This window comes from Pleuronectes platessa, chromosome 19, assembly GCF_947347685.1.
Source record: "Pleuronectes platessa chromosome 19, fPlePla1.1, whole genome shotgun sequence".
In the NCBI taxonomy this organism is placed as follows: Eukaryota; Metazoa; Chordata; class Actinopteri; order Pleuronectiformes; family Pleuronectidae; genus Pleuronectes; species Pleuronectes platessa.
Window position 1 is genome coordinate 13674877 of NC_070644.1, and position 20484 is coordinate 13695360.

General features: G+C 47.8%; 1 protein-coding gene across 3 annotated transcripts; it reads right to left on the reverse strand.

Moving 5' to 3' along the window:
- Positions 1-1787: 1787 nt before the first annotated feature.
- On the reverse strand, positions 1788-18517 carry setd1ba (SET domain containing 1B, histone lysine methyltransferase a). Of its 3 annotated transcripts, none has more exons than XM_053411844.1 (19): positions 18232-18517; positions 15473-17767; positions 15059-15213; positions 14702-14800; positions 14104-14374; positions 13165-13286; positions 11550-12650; positions 9113-9868; positions 8805-8978; positions 8605-8698; positions 8315-8511; positions 8159-8231; positions 7712-8068; positions 6366-7625; positions 5733-5899; positions 5522-5647; positions 5230-5349; positions 4656-4793; positions 1788-3987 (listed from the first exon to the last, which is right to left on the reverse strand). In XM_053411844.1, the coding sequence occupies exons 2-19, from the start codon at positions 15531-15533 to the stop codon at positions 3814-3816; spliced, it is 5445 nt and encodes a 1814-aa protein (XP_053267819.1). In that variant the 5' UTR covers positions 15534-17767; positions 18232-18517; the 3' UTR covers positions 1788-3813. The 3 variants fall into 3 exon arrangements, with proteins under 3 accessions (XP_053267819.1, XP_053267821.1, XP_053267820.1); XM_053411846.1 differs by having other exon boundaries at positions 18002-18517; XM_053411845.1 differs by having other exon boundaries at positions 15473-18517.
- Between the last annotated feature and the right edge of the window lie 1967 nt (positions 18518-20484).

Here is a 20484-nt window from a genome sequence, read left to right on the forward strand (position 1 = left end):
AAATCCTCCGTGGAGAGAACACAATAAAGAACAACAACACATAATAGATACTTCTTCACCATTTCCTTTTTTACTGAACCTGCTGTAAATCAAGGCAAAATTACCATAATAAAAAGATGGCATCATGAAATTGTGACATTAGGAAATAAGTAGAGTGAGCACAGTTGGAATGACAACATCTGACCAATCGGATCCCTCGGTGTAGACGTGTGTCTGTGTGTGTGTGTGTGTGTGTGTGTGTGTGTTTGATATCGTTCAGCAGATGGAGATGAGTGTGAGTTGGGCGCCCATGCTGTCTCTGCCATCCTCTCTGCATGTGGTCACACCATCCTCCTCCTGTCACGGCCTCGAGGCGACACACACGTACACACACGTACACACACGTACACACAGATGGGGGGGAAGAGAGGAAGAGAGGAAGAGAGAACACACTGGGAGTCTTTTCTCTCTCTCTCTCTCTCTCTCTCTCTGGGTGAATGGGAGTCCAGGGTTGTGTGGAGGTGATGTCACGCTGCAGATTTTCACTGAATTCAATCACAGCTGATCAATGACACAGTTGAAACAGGAAACAGAGTGAAACTGGACGAGTGAAAACCTCTGAACCAGAGTCACACTCCTGAGAATCACAACATGAGACTTAGAAACATTCAAGTGTTAAGTTTTAAATCCTGGAACAGAGAGAAGCTACAAGGCAGCGACAGGTGGTTCCACTTCACATCCACAATCATGAGACCTGTCAACATTCTTTCTTTCCCTCTTTCCTTCCCATCCATCATTCACCACTTCCTTCTTTTCTGCCATCAATCAACCTCCATCGTTTTTTTCTTCCATTCATTCATCCTTCCTTCAATCCACCCATCTATCCCCCCATTTATCCTGGTTGCCTTCCTCCCTCTCATCCATCTATCCTTCCATCTCTTTCTTCCCCCCTCCCTTCTTTCAACCCTTTTATATTGTCTCCGTCCATCTATCCTTCCTTCTCTTCTTCCTTCCTTCCTCCCTCCATCCTTCTGTCTTCTCTCCATCCTTCCATTCATCCACCCATACTTATTTCCTTCCACCAATTCATCCTTCTATCCTTCCTTCTGTCGTCTCTCCATCCCTCCATCCATCTTCAGTCCTCTTCATCCTTTCATTCTTCCTTCCCTCCTACCCTTAGTCTCAGCCATTCATCCTTCATTCTTTCCCTCCTGCCCTTCTCTCCACCCATCTATCCATCCATTCTTCCTCTGTTCCCTTCCTCCCTCTCAACCATCTATCCTTCCATCTCTTCTTCCTCCCTTCCTTCTTTCAACCCTTTTATATTCTCTCCGTCCATCTATCCTTCCTTCTCTTCTTCCTCCCTCCCTCCTTCTGTCTTCTCTCCATCCTTCCATTCATCCACCCGTACTTCTTTCCTTTCACCGATTCATCCTTCTATCCTCCCTTGTGTCATCTCTCCATCCCTCCATCCATCTTCCCTCCCTTCTCGCCATCCTTTCATTCTTCCTTCCCTCCTACCCTTACTCTCAGCCATTCATCCTTCCCTCCTCCCCTTCTCTCCATCCTTCAATTAATCCACCCATACTTATTTCCTACCACCCATTCATCATCTCTCCCTCCATCCCTTCTCTCCATCCTGCCATTCAGAGTTTGTCCGAGGGGGGTGGGGTCACATGACCTGCTCCTGATCAAACTGACCTGACACTGAGTCATTTGTCTGATCAGCTGCTGTCGACTGTTTTCATTCATGAAAACTCTGCAGCAGTCGGACACTGTTGGTTCGATCAAACAAAACAAACAAGCTGTTTATGGATGTATGCAAAATCGCTTTATTTCCACTATTTTTCCTTTTCATACATTTGTCGTGTAATAAATAGACATGAGACGAGCCGATGCTTCAATCCCCCTCCCATGCCGATTCTGCACCTTTTTTTTCTCCACACCACTCAACAACTTTTCATAGAATTTACAACAGAAAATAAAAAAACAAAGCTTGACACAAGCTGAATTTCCTGCTACCAGCTCAGCGCCCGCCCCGTTATGATACATCCACCTCTGAGCTGTGTTGGCGTAGCAAATCCCAGGGAACAAAAATATATATATTTATATCGTATTCACAGTTACAGTATTTACACATTTCAGGATTACAAAGCAAAAATGGGCAGAAAATGAAGACGTTTCTACAAGAAACAATCTTTCCAAAAGGGAGCCGGAGACTTTTTGTTTCCTGTACACAGGGGACCTTGTCTTTAAATAAACAACCTTTGAAACCCTCAGATTTCCTTTTAACTGATCCCTGAAAATTGTTTTTAAATACTCAGTCTTTTGTTTTATAAAGAGAAGAGAGAGAAAGCGAACGATGCGTCTTAAAAGTGTTAACCCTGTGAAGATAAAAAAAGTTTTAGATCTTCTGTACAAGTAATCATATACAATATAAACATCACGGATTGGAAAAGACAGAACGAGGAAATCTCCACCACGGATCAAACTGAATGAAAAGCGATGACTGACTTGGTCTCGAGGGGAGTGTGGGGGGGGGGGAGTGGGCGTGTGGAAGAGGGCGTAAAGCAGAAGTGCATTCACAGATATTCAGTTTCTATCTGAACGACGTTATAAAGGATGAACGACCCTCTGACGTCCGCAGAGTCGTGGGAACACCGGGGAACATGAAACACTGGCAGAGTCACAAGTGTCCTCACCGTCCAACAGAGAGAGTTAGGCAGCAGCTCTGTGCACGTGGCCACGCCTGCAGGTGACTCGCCCGCCCGCCGCGCATTCGTATGGCACTTAGAAAACGAGAATACAACTCTTTCTTCCAAAGCTGAAGTATTTCCAGACGTTGCCCAGTGGATGCTGGGTTCGATTTGAATTTTACTTTATTTGCTCTCCATGATTGGTCGGCCTTCTGCGCTGTGGCCTACAGGGGGCGGTGCACTCACATACTCTCAAGAGGTCATGATAAATACTTTGAATCAGAAGCTGGACACACACACACACACGCATTCTCACTCTCAGACACACAAACACAAATAGTGTCTTTGAAGGAAACAAGTCAGAGGTAAGCCCTCTGAACTAAAGTTGGAAAACACTGGAATATCCTTAATACAAATTCTTCACGTCGTCTTTAACTTTTGCATAAACCGACAGGAAGCAGCACGATCCGTCATTGGCTGGTGAAAGGGGGGATTTCCCATAATGTCCAGATTCCTGTGGCAGGATTTCATGATTTTTTTTCCATTTCATCAGTTTGATTAATTTCAGGAGGAGGTAGGAGCGAGAATGCGGGGGCTTCATTCAGTGGCTTCCCCCCCACCCCTCACAGAGAGGCGGTGTTTTCCCTGGGGGGCTTGTGCGTCTCAACAGTGTTAGTAAGCAGCTGATCGATGTGAGTCTGGATCACGTGTGGTGTACGTAAAGCTTATGAGACAAATGAGAAGAAAAACAAAACAAAACAAACAAAGTGTAAAACTGTACAAACCAGGACTCAATACTGAAATCGCTGAGAGGAGGGGGGGGCTGGGTGGGGAGGGAATGTCAAGTCTTCTGTAAATTCGGGGGTCACTGGCATTCGTAAAAAACTATGCACTTTTCAATTTCAAGAGCACCATAATTCGTAAACAATCTAGAGTTAAATATGTGAAGAGTTCCGTACAGGTAGCTGAAACTTTCTCCAGGCCGGTCGCAGGTTTCGCTCCCGAGCAAAACCTCCCCTACTTCACCTCCTCTTCCTCTTCCTCCTCCTCCTCCTCCTCCTCCTCCTCCTCGTCGTGGAGTCTGCACCGCGGCCCCCCCCCCGACACTCTCTCTTTCCGTCCTGCCGTCGACCAAAGGTTAATTGAGCGTTCCTCTGCAGTTCTCCGCCCCACACAAACAGGGGATCTTCTCGTCCTCGATGGGGAACTTGTAGTCGTAGGTGACCTCCTCGTTGACGTTGATCGGCTGCCGGGAGTAGATCACGATCTTCTTCTGAGCCTCCACGGTGATGACCTTCGCGTAGCAGTTCGGCTGAAAGAGAACACAGAGGTATAAACATGAATACCTCATGGTTGTTGTACGGTTTGGAGTGGAATAAATATACAGATAATCTCCTTAAGTAATAGAATAATGTTAAAAATACTTCTATAATACACTATTTAGCATCGTGAATTCAAAAAGTGTCACAACGTAAAAGTTCTAATTATGCAGGCTGATCACTTATAGTTTTCTTTTTACTGATGCATGAATGAGTGAGCAGCATTTAGTTGCAGTTGTTTGAAAAGTTTGTAAATATTTTTTGTGAAATGGTAATTTGTAGTTTATTCTGCAAAAACATCTCACCTGAAAAAGACTTTTGTTTAAATGTCCTAAGAACCATAGAGTAATAACATTCTAATATTTTTTATATATATACATTTATATCTAAATTTTTATATTTTTCTTTTGAATGATGGCAAGTATCTTGATACACTTCTTTAATAAAAAATAAAGCAACTTCATGACTGAACTGACTTTTTGACAAAAAGCTGCACATGTTTAGTGTGAAAAATAATCAGAAAGTTCTCAGTAACTATTGAAGTTACCCTAGGTAAAAAGAACAGTATCGAGTAAATGAAAAATACTTAAGTTAAATACAAGTTAATTTTACTTGATGTACTTTCCACCAGTGATCATGAAGTTGTTATCAGTTGACTCACATTGCAGCTGTGGTTGATGAAACGGGCGAAGTTGCCACACTTGGTGGCGTCGATGATGGTGTCGTGGTCGACTCGGAACATGTAGCTGCTGCCGATGCCCTCCTCCTCGTAGCGCTTCTCCCGCATGTCCGCGATCACCTGGAAATGAGGAGCGGTAACTGTTAGACGTTGGAAAACTTTAAAAAAAGGAAACCGATTGTTTTATCTGGGAAATGAAGGGAAGCAGAGAGAAATACAGGAACTCTCTAATCTAATGATCATCAATTGTCCCAATGACTTTAACGAAATGAAATGAAGCTCATGAACTCAATTGTCCTGCTACTTGTCAACACTTCAATAGGTTTGATCCTTAGGAGCCAAATCAGCGTCACGCTTAGTTGATTGTTACCATCAGTTTGATTTATTGATCATGAGGCTGTTGTGAATCAAAGGAAGTCCGATTATGACTCAAAGATTCTAAGGGGTTGACCCGATAAAGCAAACATGCACTACGTCTATACATGAAGTTACCAAGGCCCTTTCAGAGTCAGTTCACAGAAGCACAGAGAAACACTTCAGATCAACGGCCTCTCACCTGTCTGATGTTCTGTCCGACGTACTCGATCACCATTTCATCCGCAGCGATGGGCTCCATGGCGAACAGACCCCAGTCGTGGATGTGCGACCTACGGAATTGGATCCTCTTCTTACGGAACTGAACGAGACACGTGGGAGAAAAGTTATTGTTATAGTTTCGAGTTTTGAAAATCAAATCCCACAGCTGACTTTTTGTGATTACAACAAAAGATTAGCAGCTGTCTGTTTGTTGTTCTCGTCTTGTCATATCTTTTTTATCAAATCCAATCCAGGGTGAATCAAACATTTACCTTCAGCTGGTTGAACTTCAGCAGGTCACTGTCGCAGGCGAAGGAGGAGAGCAGACGCCGCTGCTCTGACCGCCGCTCCGAGCCGGATCTGGTGGAGGCGTGGACCTGTGGAGGAATACTCATCCCCTGAACAGAGAACACAGAGTTTGAGGTTAATGCGTCGCACATACACGTTGTCATGTGACTTCACAATCCGTCACGCCCCGCCCACCTGGGTGTCGACCGGCGGCTCCTCCAGCTGCAGCTTGGTGCTCTGAAGATACTTGATCTTGTCCTTCTTGTCGATCTTGTAGTAGCCTTCGCTCCGGGCGCAGCCGGTCATGTGATCCCTCATGCCGTCGTCTCGCCTCTTCTTCTTCACTCCAGGGATGTTGGTAGGTGCGGGGGGGGGTCAAGGGAGAAACTGAAAAGGCTTTGAACCTAAAACACTTCTAACACTCAACAGACATGTAAGCCCACATATAGCACTTTGTAGTTTTGTTTTATTTTTGAAGAAATTGCACTTTGTTAATTCTTGTTGTTCTGGGTTTGTACCTTCGGGGTTGAATGCACTTATTGTAAGTCGCTTTGGATAAAAGCCTCAGCTAAATGACAAATGTAAATGTAAATGTAAAACAGAAACTGGGGGTAGTTAATCCCAGTTCCACCGTTTCACCACCAGAGGGGGCTGCTAGTTGATACACAGGGTACAACACAGCTTTAAAAAGACAAATATGACAATTTCTAACTGAGCTGAACTCCTCAAACGATTTCTCTTTCCTTAACGGGAAAACTTTGTTTGGAAAAGTAACATCTACAAACAGATCAACTTCATAAATAATAGACTTTGAGCAGTAAAGGATATAAGGATGGCCGACCCAGAGTGTGTCGTTGAGCCAGTCGTTGCCGTTGTCCTGCTGGAGCATCTTGTCGTAGGTGATCTGCAGCAGCCGGACGTCCTCCTCGTCTATGCCCTCGTTCCAGATGTCGTACAGGATGGTCATCTCCTCGAAGTCAGAGCGGCGCTTGAAGTACGGCCGAGGCGGCGTGGCGACGGGGGACAGGCTGTTGAGCAGCAGCTCCTCCCAGCGCCGCCGCGCCTTCCGAGGCGGCTTCACGACCACAGGCGCCTCGTCCTCGTAGGACAGGAAGCCGTCTTCGGCGGGCAGCACCGTGTGAGGCTTGACGTCTCCTTCCCGGAAGTCCAGACTCGGGTGGTCGGGAGACCTGGCCGACTTGATTTGCGTGGATAGATCTCCGAGGTGTGCGTCATGAGGCAACGGGGTGGACTCGGACTCCAAACACTCCGGCCCCTTTTTGCCTTTGGTTCGTCCAGTTTTCTTCTTGGAAGCAGCGGTGTCTGATGGCACAGGGACGTCTACAGTGAGACCAGCAGGCAGATCTTCAGGGACACTAGCTGAGAGCTCTGTGCCAGTGGAGAGGGTTAGGTTAGGCAGTGCACTAATGGGCGGCTCCTTAAAAACTGGTCTATCGTCCAGGCTCTCAGAGGACACTTTCCTATTAAGAGATAGTGCTGTGGGGTCAGGGAAGACAGGGGTGAAGGTGAGGTCTCTTCCTGGGGTTCGGGGGACTCCAGCACTGAGGACAGGGGACTGAGCGGGGTAGGAGAAGGGGCTACCGGGGATGTGGGGGGAGCTAAGCAACAGGCTACTGCCTGTAAGAGGGGCGTCACTACCCGGTGTGTTGGGCACTGTGTCCGTGCTCTGGGACTTCCCCAGACTGCGGGCACGCTCCATCAGATCCCTACCCGGTGTACGAGGGATGTCCTCATCTGTGGGGAGCCTGGGCCGCTGTGGGAGGTCAGGCAGGGGACCGGGGGGAGGATGAAGGAGGGAGCGACCTTCTATCGCAGGGTGAGGAGGGAGAGGGAGGTGCATTAACGATGTGGAGACGGGTTTGGGGACAGGTGGATCTAAGTGGGGTGGGGGTAATCGACCGGGGGTGCGGGCTACTTCCCTGGCGTCTGGTTTACCTTTGGCTTTCGCCTCCTGGTCGCTGTCGGGCGCCGTGCCTGTGGGCGTGGGCGGCCGAAGGCTGGCTACAGGCTCCTGAGGTTCAGACTTCACTACGGGGAGGAGGCCGTCTTTAACGTCTCGCTCTTTGACTACAAGACAAGAAAAGATCAATATAATAAATACATTTGTTTTAATGTTCCACATGATCTCTACAGAAGCTGTTAAAGATATTTACCTGGTTCTTTAGGTGAAGGCGGCTTCAGGTCCACTTTCTCCTCCACAGGACTCGGAGGTCTGCGTTTGATCTTGCTGCTGAACACCTCCTGGCTTTGTTTCTCCTCCTTGACTTCTAGGACAGGTCCTGCAGGGGGGCTCGGGGGCTTGGCCTCTGCCTCTTCATCAGACGATGAGGACGACGAGGACGAGGAGGTCGTGGACGTCACAGCCCCTTTGACTTCATCCTCTTCACCGACTGTCTCCACTTCCTCCTTCTCATCTTCCTCCTCTTCTGAGCTCAACTCGTTCTCGGACGAGTCTGAGCTCTCTGCCGAGGAGTCCGAGCCGACCTTGGACGAAGCAGAACTCTCGGCTTCTGCAATAAACAGGGGCAAAGAATCATTGTGAGTTCCAGGGAATGTACTTCATAGATGAATCTACTTCTGTTGTCAGATAATTAAAGTACCATCATCAGACGAATCCGAGGAGGCGCTCTCGCTGGATGAGTCTTCATCGTCACCCTCATCATCACCACTCTCCTGAGAGATGATTAGATATATTATTACAAAGATGCACTGGTAATCAGCAAATACAACGAGTGGTGGTTTTGGAGAAAGCTTACTTTGCCCGACGACAGCCTGTCTCTAACCTCATCCGGCCTGTCCGACAACGACGACTCCTCCTTCCCGGACGTGTCCACCTCCTCCTCTCCCTCGCTGTCCAGTTCCAGCGGCCGTGCGTGCCGTCTCTTTGCAGACATGCCGTCGCTGTCCGTTTTGGAATCGTCCAAGGGGAGCTCGGCTGGGTCTCGATCCCGGTCTGACAGAAATGAACAAACATTCGTTTTAGAGGAGAAACCTCAGCACTGCATGTATTTGCTGTTGTTTTGCCTCATTGAAAAAAGAGGGGCACCTTCATCCTCCAGCTCGTCATCGACTGGAGTGGAGGGTCGGGCTCGTTTACTGTCGCCTGCTGATGCAGCCTCTGGTGGGTCCTTCCTTTTCACCTGAAAACATCATGGGACCATTAAACACCAGTGGAGTGCAACAGACTGAGAGTAAAGACACTTCCTCTCTATCCACGCTTTCTAAAATAAGAGTTTAAGTGTGTACCTTGAAGGAGGGAAGACGGATGGCTCCACGCAAACTGATTCCCAGGCCCATTCCCTCATAGCCCAGTCCCTCGACCTTGTTCCAGTTCTCCAGCAGACTCGAACCAATGGTCTCTTTGGGTTTGGGTCTTTCTTCTTCTTTCCCCTCTGTGCCCTTCACTGGAGTCAAAGATGTCTGAGGAAAACCACAAAACAAAATTCAGTCTCTGGTAAAGTTAAATAAAAGTCGCTTTTCAAGATGATTGACATTTAATTGATACTTATAAAAACAGATATGTGGAGATGTGAGCTCAAAGGTGAAAGACTCACCTTTGCCGAGAGTTCCTTCTTATCCCACCAGTCATCGAAGGCTCTGAAAGCCACCACCTCCACCATCTTGCGGTTGAGGTCCCTCTTCATGATGGCCTTCAGCTCTTTGACGATGACCAGTAGAACGCCGTCGACAGTGGCCTTGTGTGGATCCTCCTTTTTGCCCTCGTATCCAGGAGGAGGAACAGTGGGGTTGAACTTTGGTACGCTGGTTTGCTGCCACTGCTGTCCAGGTGCCACTGCACTGCCGCTGGTGGGCGTAGCCCCGAGAGACTGGGGTGCGTAGGGCCCGGCAAACTGCCCCGATGCACCACTGTCCATAAAGTGCGGATAGGGATAGGGGCCTCTAGTCTGAGCGATGCGACTCAACATCTGCTGCTGCATCTGGAACGACATGGGCACGTTGCTCCACTGCTCCCAGCGCAGGCAGTTCATCAGCTCCATTTGCACCAGTGGCATCATGTTATGAGGGTAGGGACCCAGGTGTTGAAGCATATGGTGAGGCACTCCGGGATGACCGGCCAGGTGAGCGGGATGCCCCTGCACGGCAGCGTGAAGGGACAGTTGGTGATGCGGGATCGTGAAGGCGGCCTGGTGCGGCATAGGGTGGAAGCCGGGGGTGTGGAGGGTGATGGTCTGCATCGGGGACACTGCGGAGTTGACCACGATGCCCTTGTCACATTCGCCGCTGTTAGTCGGAGTCCCGGGCATCTCATCGTCCGAGATTTCCATGTCTTCACCTGACGACTGATGACACTGTGTGGAAAAGGAGGACAGCCTGTCAGGACTATGCTAAGAGATCCTCACTTTGTTCACAGGTTACACACGAGAACAATCATCTGACTTTATTCCTCTCCGGGGAAAACTGTGCAAACACCAACTACTTACGGGTCAGTCTGTGTCAACTCATCACACTTCTCAGCAAAAAACTAACTTTCTGGACATTCAACGACATTATAAGCTTCGTAAGCACAATAACAAAATGTAAGTTTTTTCCAATCAAACTTTAACTTCCATTTAATATACTGTTATTTTTCTTATTTTGAGGGAGACATTGGTGGTCAAAGGCACAGAGTGGATGTAAAGCTCAGGTAACAGCTAATTAGTGGAGCTTTAGTTTAGATTGTTTTGTCACGTCTAAATATTTAACCTTAGAATGAATGTAAAAGTATGATGGTTTGGTAAATCAAATAATTTTCCATACTGGTGCTGAGACAATATAATATATAATTTTTGTTGCATAGTCAAGGAAATGTTTTTTGGCGAATATGAACAGTTCTTAAAATACCGTTTGTACACAAGCAGCCATCGAAGAGCTTTGCATAAATAGATCAAGTCAAAATAGGGGATTCACTTTTTAAAGAGTAAGATAAAGGATTTGACTGAGCAAACATTTCACTGTAGCTGTTGATTGAGGTTTGATCCCCTGACAAACTTCCACAATAAGAGCATCACACATTTAAATGCGCAAGAGCGCGGTCAAACACATGTGACCCAAGTCGTTGGTCAGCATGTTTCAAAACAAAGTTGTTTGTTCAAATACCAAATTACATAGTCCTTAAACCGATATCAGCAAATGTGAATGAAAGACTTAAACATAACAGAACTCTCTTCCCTGGTGTTCAATACTAGAAAAGACTTATCCGTCACAAACTGTTTTAATGGTGAAACTAAGCAGAGGTTACTCAGCATGGGAGTGGACTCGTTACTCAAATGACCTGTTTGCACTGTTTGCTTTGTGATAACTTGAAATGTGAGAGCAGAGATGCTGCAGCCAATCCTCACTATCAGCCCCGGCGAAAAAAAGCCAGGAAATGCGGTGATGAATGGGGCCCAACGACCAAACTGTGTTTTCCTCCGAGTGCGGCGAGTGTTAGAAAGAGGAAACGAGAGTGTGCAATTCCCAACAGCAGAATGGCTCTTATTTCTCTTTGAAAGAGAACGGCAGCAAGTGGAGAAGTACACCATCACGCGCCAGATGTGTAACTCTACAAACCAGGAGCTCAGTTTCACGGGAATGTGAAGGTATTTGTGAGCTTTGCATTAACCATTTCATTTTCCAGCACCTTTACTCGTGCAGACAGGACATTTCACGGATTTTATTTGAGCTTCAATGAAACTTTTGAACTTTAAAAAACTACTTTTACTGTTTCTTTGAGGATTATTTTCATTCTTTGCACAAAAACTGACAACAGCAAACAACTTTCTCTGTGGTGCCGCTACTGTGAAACCGTAGAAACACACAAAAGGGAAAGTTTACTACTACAACCTCGCACTGAAACTAAACCTCACTTCCTGTGTCCTCTTAGTAACTGTCATTCATAGCTCTATGTAAACACCAGCACCTCAACAACTATCAAAACAATAATTTTAGTCCCTTTAAAAGTGTAATAAACAAGCTGTATTTACTCTTGTATCATTGAACACTGTGTCTTACCGTTTCCATGTTATCAGTGGGAGTGTGGCCTCGAAACTGTCCATCTTGCAGGTCATTGGTGCTCATCTGCTCGTGGACAGGAGAAGTGATTTTCTTGACCAGAGGGGCAGTTCCCGGAATCGGCTCCTCGTCATCAGAGTCCGGCAGCGGGGTCGGACTGATGTCCTCCAGGCCTGTGCTGGGAGGACGGGAGTTTTGCAGCCCACCGTGAGAGCCGCCGGCGTAAGGGGGAATTGGGGATAGCTGAGAGGACGAGGAGGAAATCGGACTTCCCTCCATTAGCACCTCAGTGTCCGATTCTCGCTCCTCGAGGAAAGGCAAAAGTTTTGTCCGTTTCTCTTTGAGGAGCATCTCAATGCGGGAGTCCAGGCTATTGCGCTCTGGATCCAGCGCGGGGGAGCCAGGGGAGGGGCAGCGTTCTGGCGTTTGAGGAGGAGGGGTGGTCGGCTGGCCCGCGGGCTCGGGTGGGGGCTCGGGAATCGGAGGCGTTTCTGGTCTCTCCTTGCCGGGCATGAAGTCAGAGTCAGCCGGCGGTGGCGGCGGCTGCGGTGGTCGGAGGTAATCGCCCTCCCTCTGCGGGGGCTGATGAAAAGCAGGTTCTGACGGGGGGAACGCAGGGAGCGGCGGAGCCTGGTAGGGCGAGAAGTTGGACTTGAAGGTGGGCGTAGCCGGGGGAGGCGCTGTGAAAGACGGGGTGGAAGGTGGAGGTTCAGGTGGGGTGTATTGCTGCTGTTTGAAGGGAGCCTGTTCCGATCCTGAACCTCGGTACATGTTGCCTCGGTACTGAGGCCTCTCCGGTCTGCGGTTGTACGCATCCTGGAACTTACTCTCGTGTCTCCGGGACTTGTAGCCTCCCGAGCTCTCGGGTCGGCTGGACTGGTACGCAGGCGTGGACTGCCGACTGGAGTAATTGGAGTCTTGAGAAAAGGGCGTAGTTGACTGGCGTGGGGTAAGAGGGGTTCCCTGGGACTGGGGCGTGTCCTGCCTTAGGCTGGAGAAGCCCGCATCCTGTGACAGAGGAGTGGAGGAGCTGCTGGGTGGTAACGCCGCTCCCCCGGTCGACACGCTGTTCTCTGACAACCTGCGGATGGGCTCGCAGGCCTTTGGAAGAGAAGAACAGGATCAGGACAAGTCACAGGCAGAACAAACCTCTACCACTGTCTCCATGCTGCACCTTAGAACCTATCGTACAGCTGTATTAGTTCAGGCATGGATAATAGTGGGAGAATTTCCCCTAAGTTACCAATAGGTGCGTTTCACAGAATACACCTGCAGGATGTCAAAGGTCAAACTGGTGGATAAGAGTATCTAGGCACAATGCCTGGGTGAGCTCATGTTACGAGGCCAAAGTACATATTTCAGTGGCTTTGTGATGTCAGTCCACAGCCAAGGGTCTGGATGACATTCCCTCTGCTCTACTCCACCACCTGCTGCCCCAGTGAAATGGATTACAGATAAGTATGGCAGCTCAGACTGGTTAATTGGTTCAGTTCGAAAAGGTAACACAACAATTAAATAATCACATGTGCACAATAATGTTTAACTAAGACTGCGCTAAAACACATTAATATCCAACTACCATTACATGCAAGGTATTAAGAATGTTGTTTCTTACCAATATGGCCTCAGCTAGGCTACGAGGGGAAACGTCTCTGGCCTCCTCTCCACCCACCGGCAGGGTCATCGGATTGTAGCTGCCATTCATCAGGAGCTGGAAGTACCTGAGGCGATTGTCACCTGCACAACAGTAAACATGGACAGGGTCAGATACCAAGTTCATAGAGCGGGTATACAGCCAGTGAATGTTTAATAAAGCTTATCGGACAGGATCATTTCTACACATTTGTAAAAGGAGCAGCGTGAACTTGCAACAGTTTCCTGTCTGACTATTTTGTAAACACCGTTTACGCTCGTGTGTTAGGGTTAGGGTAAATCAATAAATATGAATTATGTAAATATGGCAATCTGAAAGATGATCTGCCCTGAGTCAATGTTTATTAAATGACATACAATGATAACACAAACGCGCTCAGTATCTCCACTCGTTAAAGTAATGTTGCAAGAATAAATCGAGATAAAACATCTATATATATTCAATAAGCACAGGTGCAAAGGTGCCGCCAGGTAAACAATAAATAAACAACATTGTCTTGATAGTAGTTCATGTTTTTGCCAGATAATCAAAAAACAACAGTTTGACTTACTGGGAAATTAGTTTCTGTTAAAGTGAGTGATCAGACACCTGGCGGAGGGGAGGGGGCTGTGACTGATTGGTTTGTGTTTGTTTACAGGTCTGAAATGAGGCCCAGTGGGACCCCACTGCTCCCACAGCTCCGGGCTCCTGGGAGCAGCCTTACTATTCAATCAAATTCAATTTCCCCCCCACGTCACCAGGCAACGCGCGTATACATCGAGTAACGTGACCGGGGTCGCTCCTGATAATCCACACAACGCTCAGCTGTCAGCGCAGAGGAGGAGAGACGAGGCTCGATCGCGCGTGACAAATACAGTCCATGCGTCTTCTCCTCCCCCGAACGAGTGAATCACTGTTTACCTTTCGGGTCCAGCTCCACGTGGATGATGTTTCCCATAACAGACGTGTTGTGGAGCGACAGCACCGCCACCTTCGCGCATTTCACGCTCTCAAACACCACCTTGGCGATGCCCAGGTGCTTCTTGTTCTTCGGATTGTACAGGATCTCCACCTCCTCGATGTCCCCGAACTTCTTGCACATGTCCAGGAGAAATCCTTCCCTGATGTTGTCGTTGAGCCGCGCGAAAGTCACCTCCTTGGGAGGCACGGGGCCGATGTAGCACTCATCGATCTGGAAGAAGAATGGAGGGGGGGGGGGGGGGGTTAATGTCGTTAAGTGGCTCCGGGGGTTAATGTTGCACCCGGTGGGGTCGGTCGTGACAGCTGAGATAAGGGACCTGCCACAGGGGTGACAACGAACACGCACGTGCACACACTCCGGTTGAAGCAGCTAAAAGATGGAGCATGCGTCTGATTTATTTTGGGTTTTCTCACAAATCATACTTTCACTGGTCGTCCCACAGAGGAGGGAGGGGGTGTGTCTGCAACTTCTGACAGCACCCGTGCTCCCACCGGGATAAAAGACCCCTGTCCCCCCGGCTCCTGTCAGAGGATGTACCTTAAACTTCGGCACCGGTAGATCCATCTCTTTGTACTTGGTCCAGAGGCGACCGATCCTCGGGTCCCGGACCATGTCCACCGGGCCCATCCCGGGGTTCTGCGGGAGAAGAGGGGGGGTTACACTGATGTTATCCATCCCATTCACAACTTCACACTCCACTAACTTGTTGCAAAGTAGTCGGGTCGTGTGATTACAACACTCCAGACGTGCTGTGTGTTTTTAAGGGGGGATGCTGCCGGAGCATGTCCGCGGCAGCAGCGGCGACACCGCCACATTGTGACCGGTCGAGGAGGTTCGGCTCCTCGGTTACTCCCGGGGCCGTGTCCCCCTCTCAACCCCCGGCGGTCCACTTACGGGCATGTTGAAAGTGAGTCCATCGTAGCGGTACAGCTTGTGCGAGCCCTTCTTCAGCGCCGGGTCGATGATCAACTTGTAACTTCTCCAGTGGTGACTCCGCTTGTCCGCCGAGCCGCAGACACCCGGGTGGCCGTCCATGCCGTTCGCCAGACCTGCAGCGACGAGGGGGGGAGAGGAGAGAGGAGAGCCGCCGTTAGTGCAACCCGCTAAACACGGCTGCTGCGAGCCCGTGAACCACCACCACCACCACCCCCACCGCGGACACTTTAAAACACACGCTACAGATGCATGGCTCCGGTGGCTCGGGGGTTGGTGGTGGGGGGGGACCTAGCTCACCCCCGGTTACGGGAAACCAGGCATGAGGAGGAGAAGCTGGAGAAAGAGGAGAGAGGGAAAAAAGAACCAGCTTACTTGAACTCTGCTTTCTGCCATGGTCTTCGCTCAACCTGTTTCTCTCCCCGGGCTTGGACATGGTTCGTCCGATCCGACTCGAGGAGGGAGGGAGGGGAGGGGGGGTTCTCGAACTGATGAAAAGACACGAATCGCTCTCCAGTCGCCGCTTACATTACATGATTTCGCCGGAAGAATACTGCCTCCTTTTCGGCGAGAGCCAGCACATATTGTGTGCCTCTCCGGTCCGTGGCTGCTCCTGTCTCTCCCACAATACACCGCCAGGCTCGCTTGCCCACCACCCTCGACGCTAGGCGCACTTTCGGCGCAAACTTACTTCTCCCTCCGCTTGTCATTTATTATAATTTTTTCTTTACCGCAGTTTTTGGGGGGTTTGTTTAAAAGCACCGAGCTTTCAGGCGACTCGTTAAAAACGAAGAGTGCGTATAGAAAAGGAAATCACGGGGGCGGCAGCAAGCGTGCGTCGCTAAACCCTCTCAAACATTTTTTTTGTGTGTGTGTGGCGAATCTGCCGGCTCTGTTCACTCAGATGGCAAACACAAGCTAGATATACACAGGGGTCAATACATAGTGAACCGCCGCTGGAGGCGAATAAAACACACACTAGCTGCGGAGGGAACTAACAAAGGAGCTAACGTGGGGCTAACTGCTGAATGTTTATGTTTGTTTTTAAAAAAAATGACGAAGATCGGATGTTGCGAAGTTGATTTAAACGATGCGGAAGAACCGTAGGAATGCGGCGGGTTGTTAAATCCTTCCCCGTCTGCCACTAATCCACTCAGGAGGGAAAAAGTAGTGCCAACCCGGATGTGTAGCCGCTCGTGTTTTTATGTCGCTTTTTAAATCGATATGATCGCAGCGTGGATTTGAAATATCTCGTGTGTATTTCTTAAAAAATTATTGGGACTTTTTTTTTGTTTGACGTCTCCTGCTGTTTTTGCGGTGCTCGGGCAATTGGCTGGTTAACAGCGGCGGCTCGGCGGACCAATCAGCGCACGGCAGCAGAGGAGCCGTCCACTATTAGAAGCGAGGATCAGGAGTCCTTCAACGCAGAGCAGAGAGAGGGGGCATCGGCAGCCATTTTCCTAACAAAAACACACAGGACTCAGTGGCCTATATGGGTTTCCTTTGTTCCAAAGAGGGATCTTACACTCGATTTCCTCATCTCTCACGGACTATGATTAAAAACTATCCTGTGAAAGGATTGAGAAGAAGGAAGAGAATGTGCCGGATGTGACATTTTGAGCCTTTTTTCCTCTGCCTGGAATCCACCTTTGTCTTAACTAGGCCATGGCACACCCAATATAATAGTGTTTATATTTCGTTTAAGTGAAAAAAGAAAAGGGAAACCAAAATTGTTGTGAATAAACAGCTTTATGGTTTTGGAGAGAGAGAGAGAGAGAGAGAGAGAGGAGGAGGAAAGAAAAACACATTTTATAGTGACAAAACGTGTAATGGCTGGTTTGTTTGGCATTGCACTTTATGGCCTGTGTAGGATAGGAGTAGCAATGAGTAAGTTCAACTCTTTTATAATCATTTCATTGTTTTTTGAACTTTCAGTAATGTAAAAAAAATTGTGAGGCATGCAGTTACTGTTATTAAAAGTGAATGTTTTTTTACTGTCAATTTATCTTCTTGGCTTTAATGTTACTACATAGAAACTTTGATCTTTAATTCCAAATGTGTTCCCAGGCATGCTGACATATCGACATATACAGCATCCAGGTTATATACAGTACCACTGCTCCTCTATAGTGACAGAGCAGGCCACGCATAACTAATGGCCCCCTTTTTTTTTGTTCCGTAAAATAGTTTACTGTGCCGCCTGCGATTTGGACTGTTGACTGATAATCCCTCTGCTTTGATTAATGACTTACTTTCCTCTCACAACAGCAACGCTTAACAACCCTGATGACTTGAGTTATACCCGGCCCACAACGGGGGAGACAACTTCGGGCACGGTGTAGGGACCGTGCCGTCCATTTGGCTTTTACGCACCAAATGTGTAAAACGACGGGGTGACCTTGCTCCAATGGCAGATTTAAAACACAATCAAAGCCCAGTCAGGTTGTCCTTTTTTTTTTAAAACTCATAACAGTCTCTATAACGATAAAAAAAAAAGAAGCAGTTAAACCAAAGAGGAAACAGATGGAGGGAAAACTCTCAGGGTGAAAATATTTACCTCAGCACTTTGGTGAAATGCAGTTAACAGGCCTAAACGCAAGGGCAGGGACGTTTTCAGCTCCATCTTCGGATCTTCTAATAATGGCTTTAATAAGGGCGAGGGAGCGTCTCCTGTGAAGGGAAGGAATCCATTAGCACGACAGATAGAGAGCTCTTTTGAAAAAACTTTTTTTCAATCACTGGCATTTGCCTCTCTGCCAGCGAACATGCATCTCCAAGCATCATCTCGTGTGGGCAATATGCAAACTATCCCTCCTCTCTCCTTGACGACTGGATCGCAGTCACGTATAACCTCCTGCATTTCGACATTTCTAACTGAGCTACATCGTGTAAAGAAAAACTAACCTAGACAAGGAAATGTTGTTTTTCTTGGAGAGGTGATGGATTTTGAGCTGTTTCACTTAATTCTGCCAAGCTGGTATGTCTTTACACGTAAGTATTCTCACAGAGGACAGACAACATGACAGATCACACATGTGGATTCAAACGTTATCGTGAAAACTCTTATTTGTTGAAGAAGAAAAAAAATGTAACCAGTATTTTTATACATATTTGGATTGATGTTGTAAACTTACAGTTAGTATTCAAAAACATGTAATCCAAGTCTTAAACGAGCAAAAAAAAGGAGTCTTATAGGGAGGAATCTTGCATGTGTCACTGCTTCCCTTTGACGAAGACACCTTTGGGTGATGTGGCTACACTTGTTCAATGGTTTCTCTGCTGTTCTCTGTCTCAAAATGGCTTCTTTGCAGACAAAGGCGAGCACTGTGCTGTGAAATGCTGCTGCGCCATAACTGGGTGAGGCTCGCTCGCTCGCTTGTGTGTGCGTGGGGGGGGAGACGCTCTTTCTCCGAGGACATTTCTCTGTGATTCGACGTGAAGTCTTTGCACCAAGCGACACCGGGGGGAGGGCGGGGTGTTGTTTTTTCTCCCTAAACGATGCATGTTTTTATAGGAAGTTAAAATAAAGATATAAACGCGGCATAGAGCGCTGTTCAGAGGAAGGACGCGTCAGCACGCGCCTGTCGGAGTGTCGCTCGCTCGGCTGACGCGCCCTGGCAACGGCGGTAATCCGAGCGCTCTGGCAGGTTGCCATGGTGTTGCAGAACCCCCACACCGCCATATAAGGTCACCAGGAACCCTGTCCCTCCTCCTCCTCCTCCATGGTAACAGCAGCAGCCCCTTTAGATTTCCATCTGCGTGATAAACAACCATCGAGGCTGCAGCGAGCTTCAGCGCCTGCTCCCCCCCCCCCCTCTCTTTCTCTCTCTCTCTTTTTGGATCACCGTCATGGAGTGTTCCAAACGCCGCAGGCCGCATCAAACTAACACACGAGATGCGACTCTACTCTTTGTTTGCTGAAGGAGCTGGAAAAACAGAGGCATGGGGGGGGACTCGTATGTTCGCGTGCGTAAAACAGGGGGCTCTCCGCGTTGTGCCCTTTACGCACGGCGCTTTGAGCATGTGCGCAGTGCGTTTGAGGACATTACAAATCGTGGCCGGTGTCAGAGGCCTGTTTGTCTTGATCTCCACTCTCGGCTCCGGCTGCCAAGAGCGCGCATTCCTCCATTTGCAGGTCACGAGGCAGCTCCCCCACCCCCCTCTCTCTCTCTCTCTCTTTCTATCTCTGTCTCTCTTTAATCCCTCATTCCTCAAGTATGCCTGTATTTTTGTTTTTTACTTTTTAGCTCTTACACAATGGAGACCAACTTGCGATTGTTATGTTTGCGTTACAAAGGTGAATATGTAACACTAGTTGAAGCTTTTCTCTTTGAATTTGCTCGTATGGTTATTATTAGGCCCTGGTTTAAAAAAAAGAGGAAAAACTCCTCCCCGGTGGGTGCGCCATCCAGTTCTGCGCGCTGCTGACAGACTGGAATATTCCACACAGAGGATTGGCCTCTCTCGTTCAGGACAGCTGTCTCTCTGCATGCATGGCGAATAACTCTTTTTTTGACTACTGTTCATTGTTCATGAAGTGACAATGGGTGCTTTTACATGTTTGGATATTTTGCACAGGACAATTTTATATCCTTTTTTACAAATAGTTATTCAGGTTGACAGTTTCACCTTCTGAGTCAAACAAGCACTTTTCTATTACTGTTATTATTATACAGGGATTTTTTTTATAGCATGTGCTGCACAATACTTTATTGTAAAAGCATATGGGACACGGTGTGTGGCTGTTTCTCTGGACTCAGGCAGACAATGCACCTCCTCTCTGTCTTTCTTTGTATGAGCAGCCTTTCATTCTGACGGATTGCTCACTGAATCCAACAAGGTATCCTCTGCGCTTTGTGTTTTTTGATTATTCATGGGCACACTTGCTTATTCAAGGATTTATCCATGCAGATTGCTGGTACTGTATTTGTTTAATTTACATGAGCCTTTCCTTCTTTCTAGCTCTTACATATTTGCATGTCTATGTTTTGTCAGTGTAATATTCCACAGTATGGTTTGTGCTTGGCAATACTCTCACCTGTCTGTGAATTTGAGGTGTTTAAATAAATAGAATATACACCCATGTTATGGTTTGTTGTTGTGGAAACTGAAGCAGATTGTTTTGTTTTTATATCTTTTTGATGAATTTACACCGAAAACTTTGAGCTTCAAACGATATAAGGCCTGGATTTAACACAGTATTTTCACCAGTCATGACACATTGAAAGCACACCTCACTTAAACCCACAGACATGGCTGTAGGAGATCTGCATGTGTTTTAAATACTTGGAAGACTATGTGTCTCTTCTTAAAATAGGCATAGGGCAGTGTCAGCTTATCCTCTTAAAGGGACAGCTTACTCAAAAGGGTTCGGTTCTCCAACACAC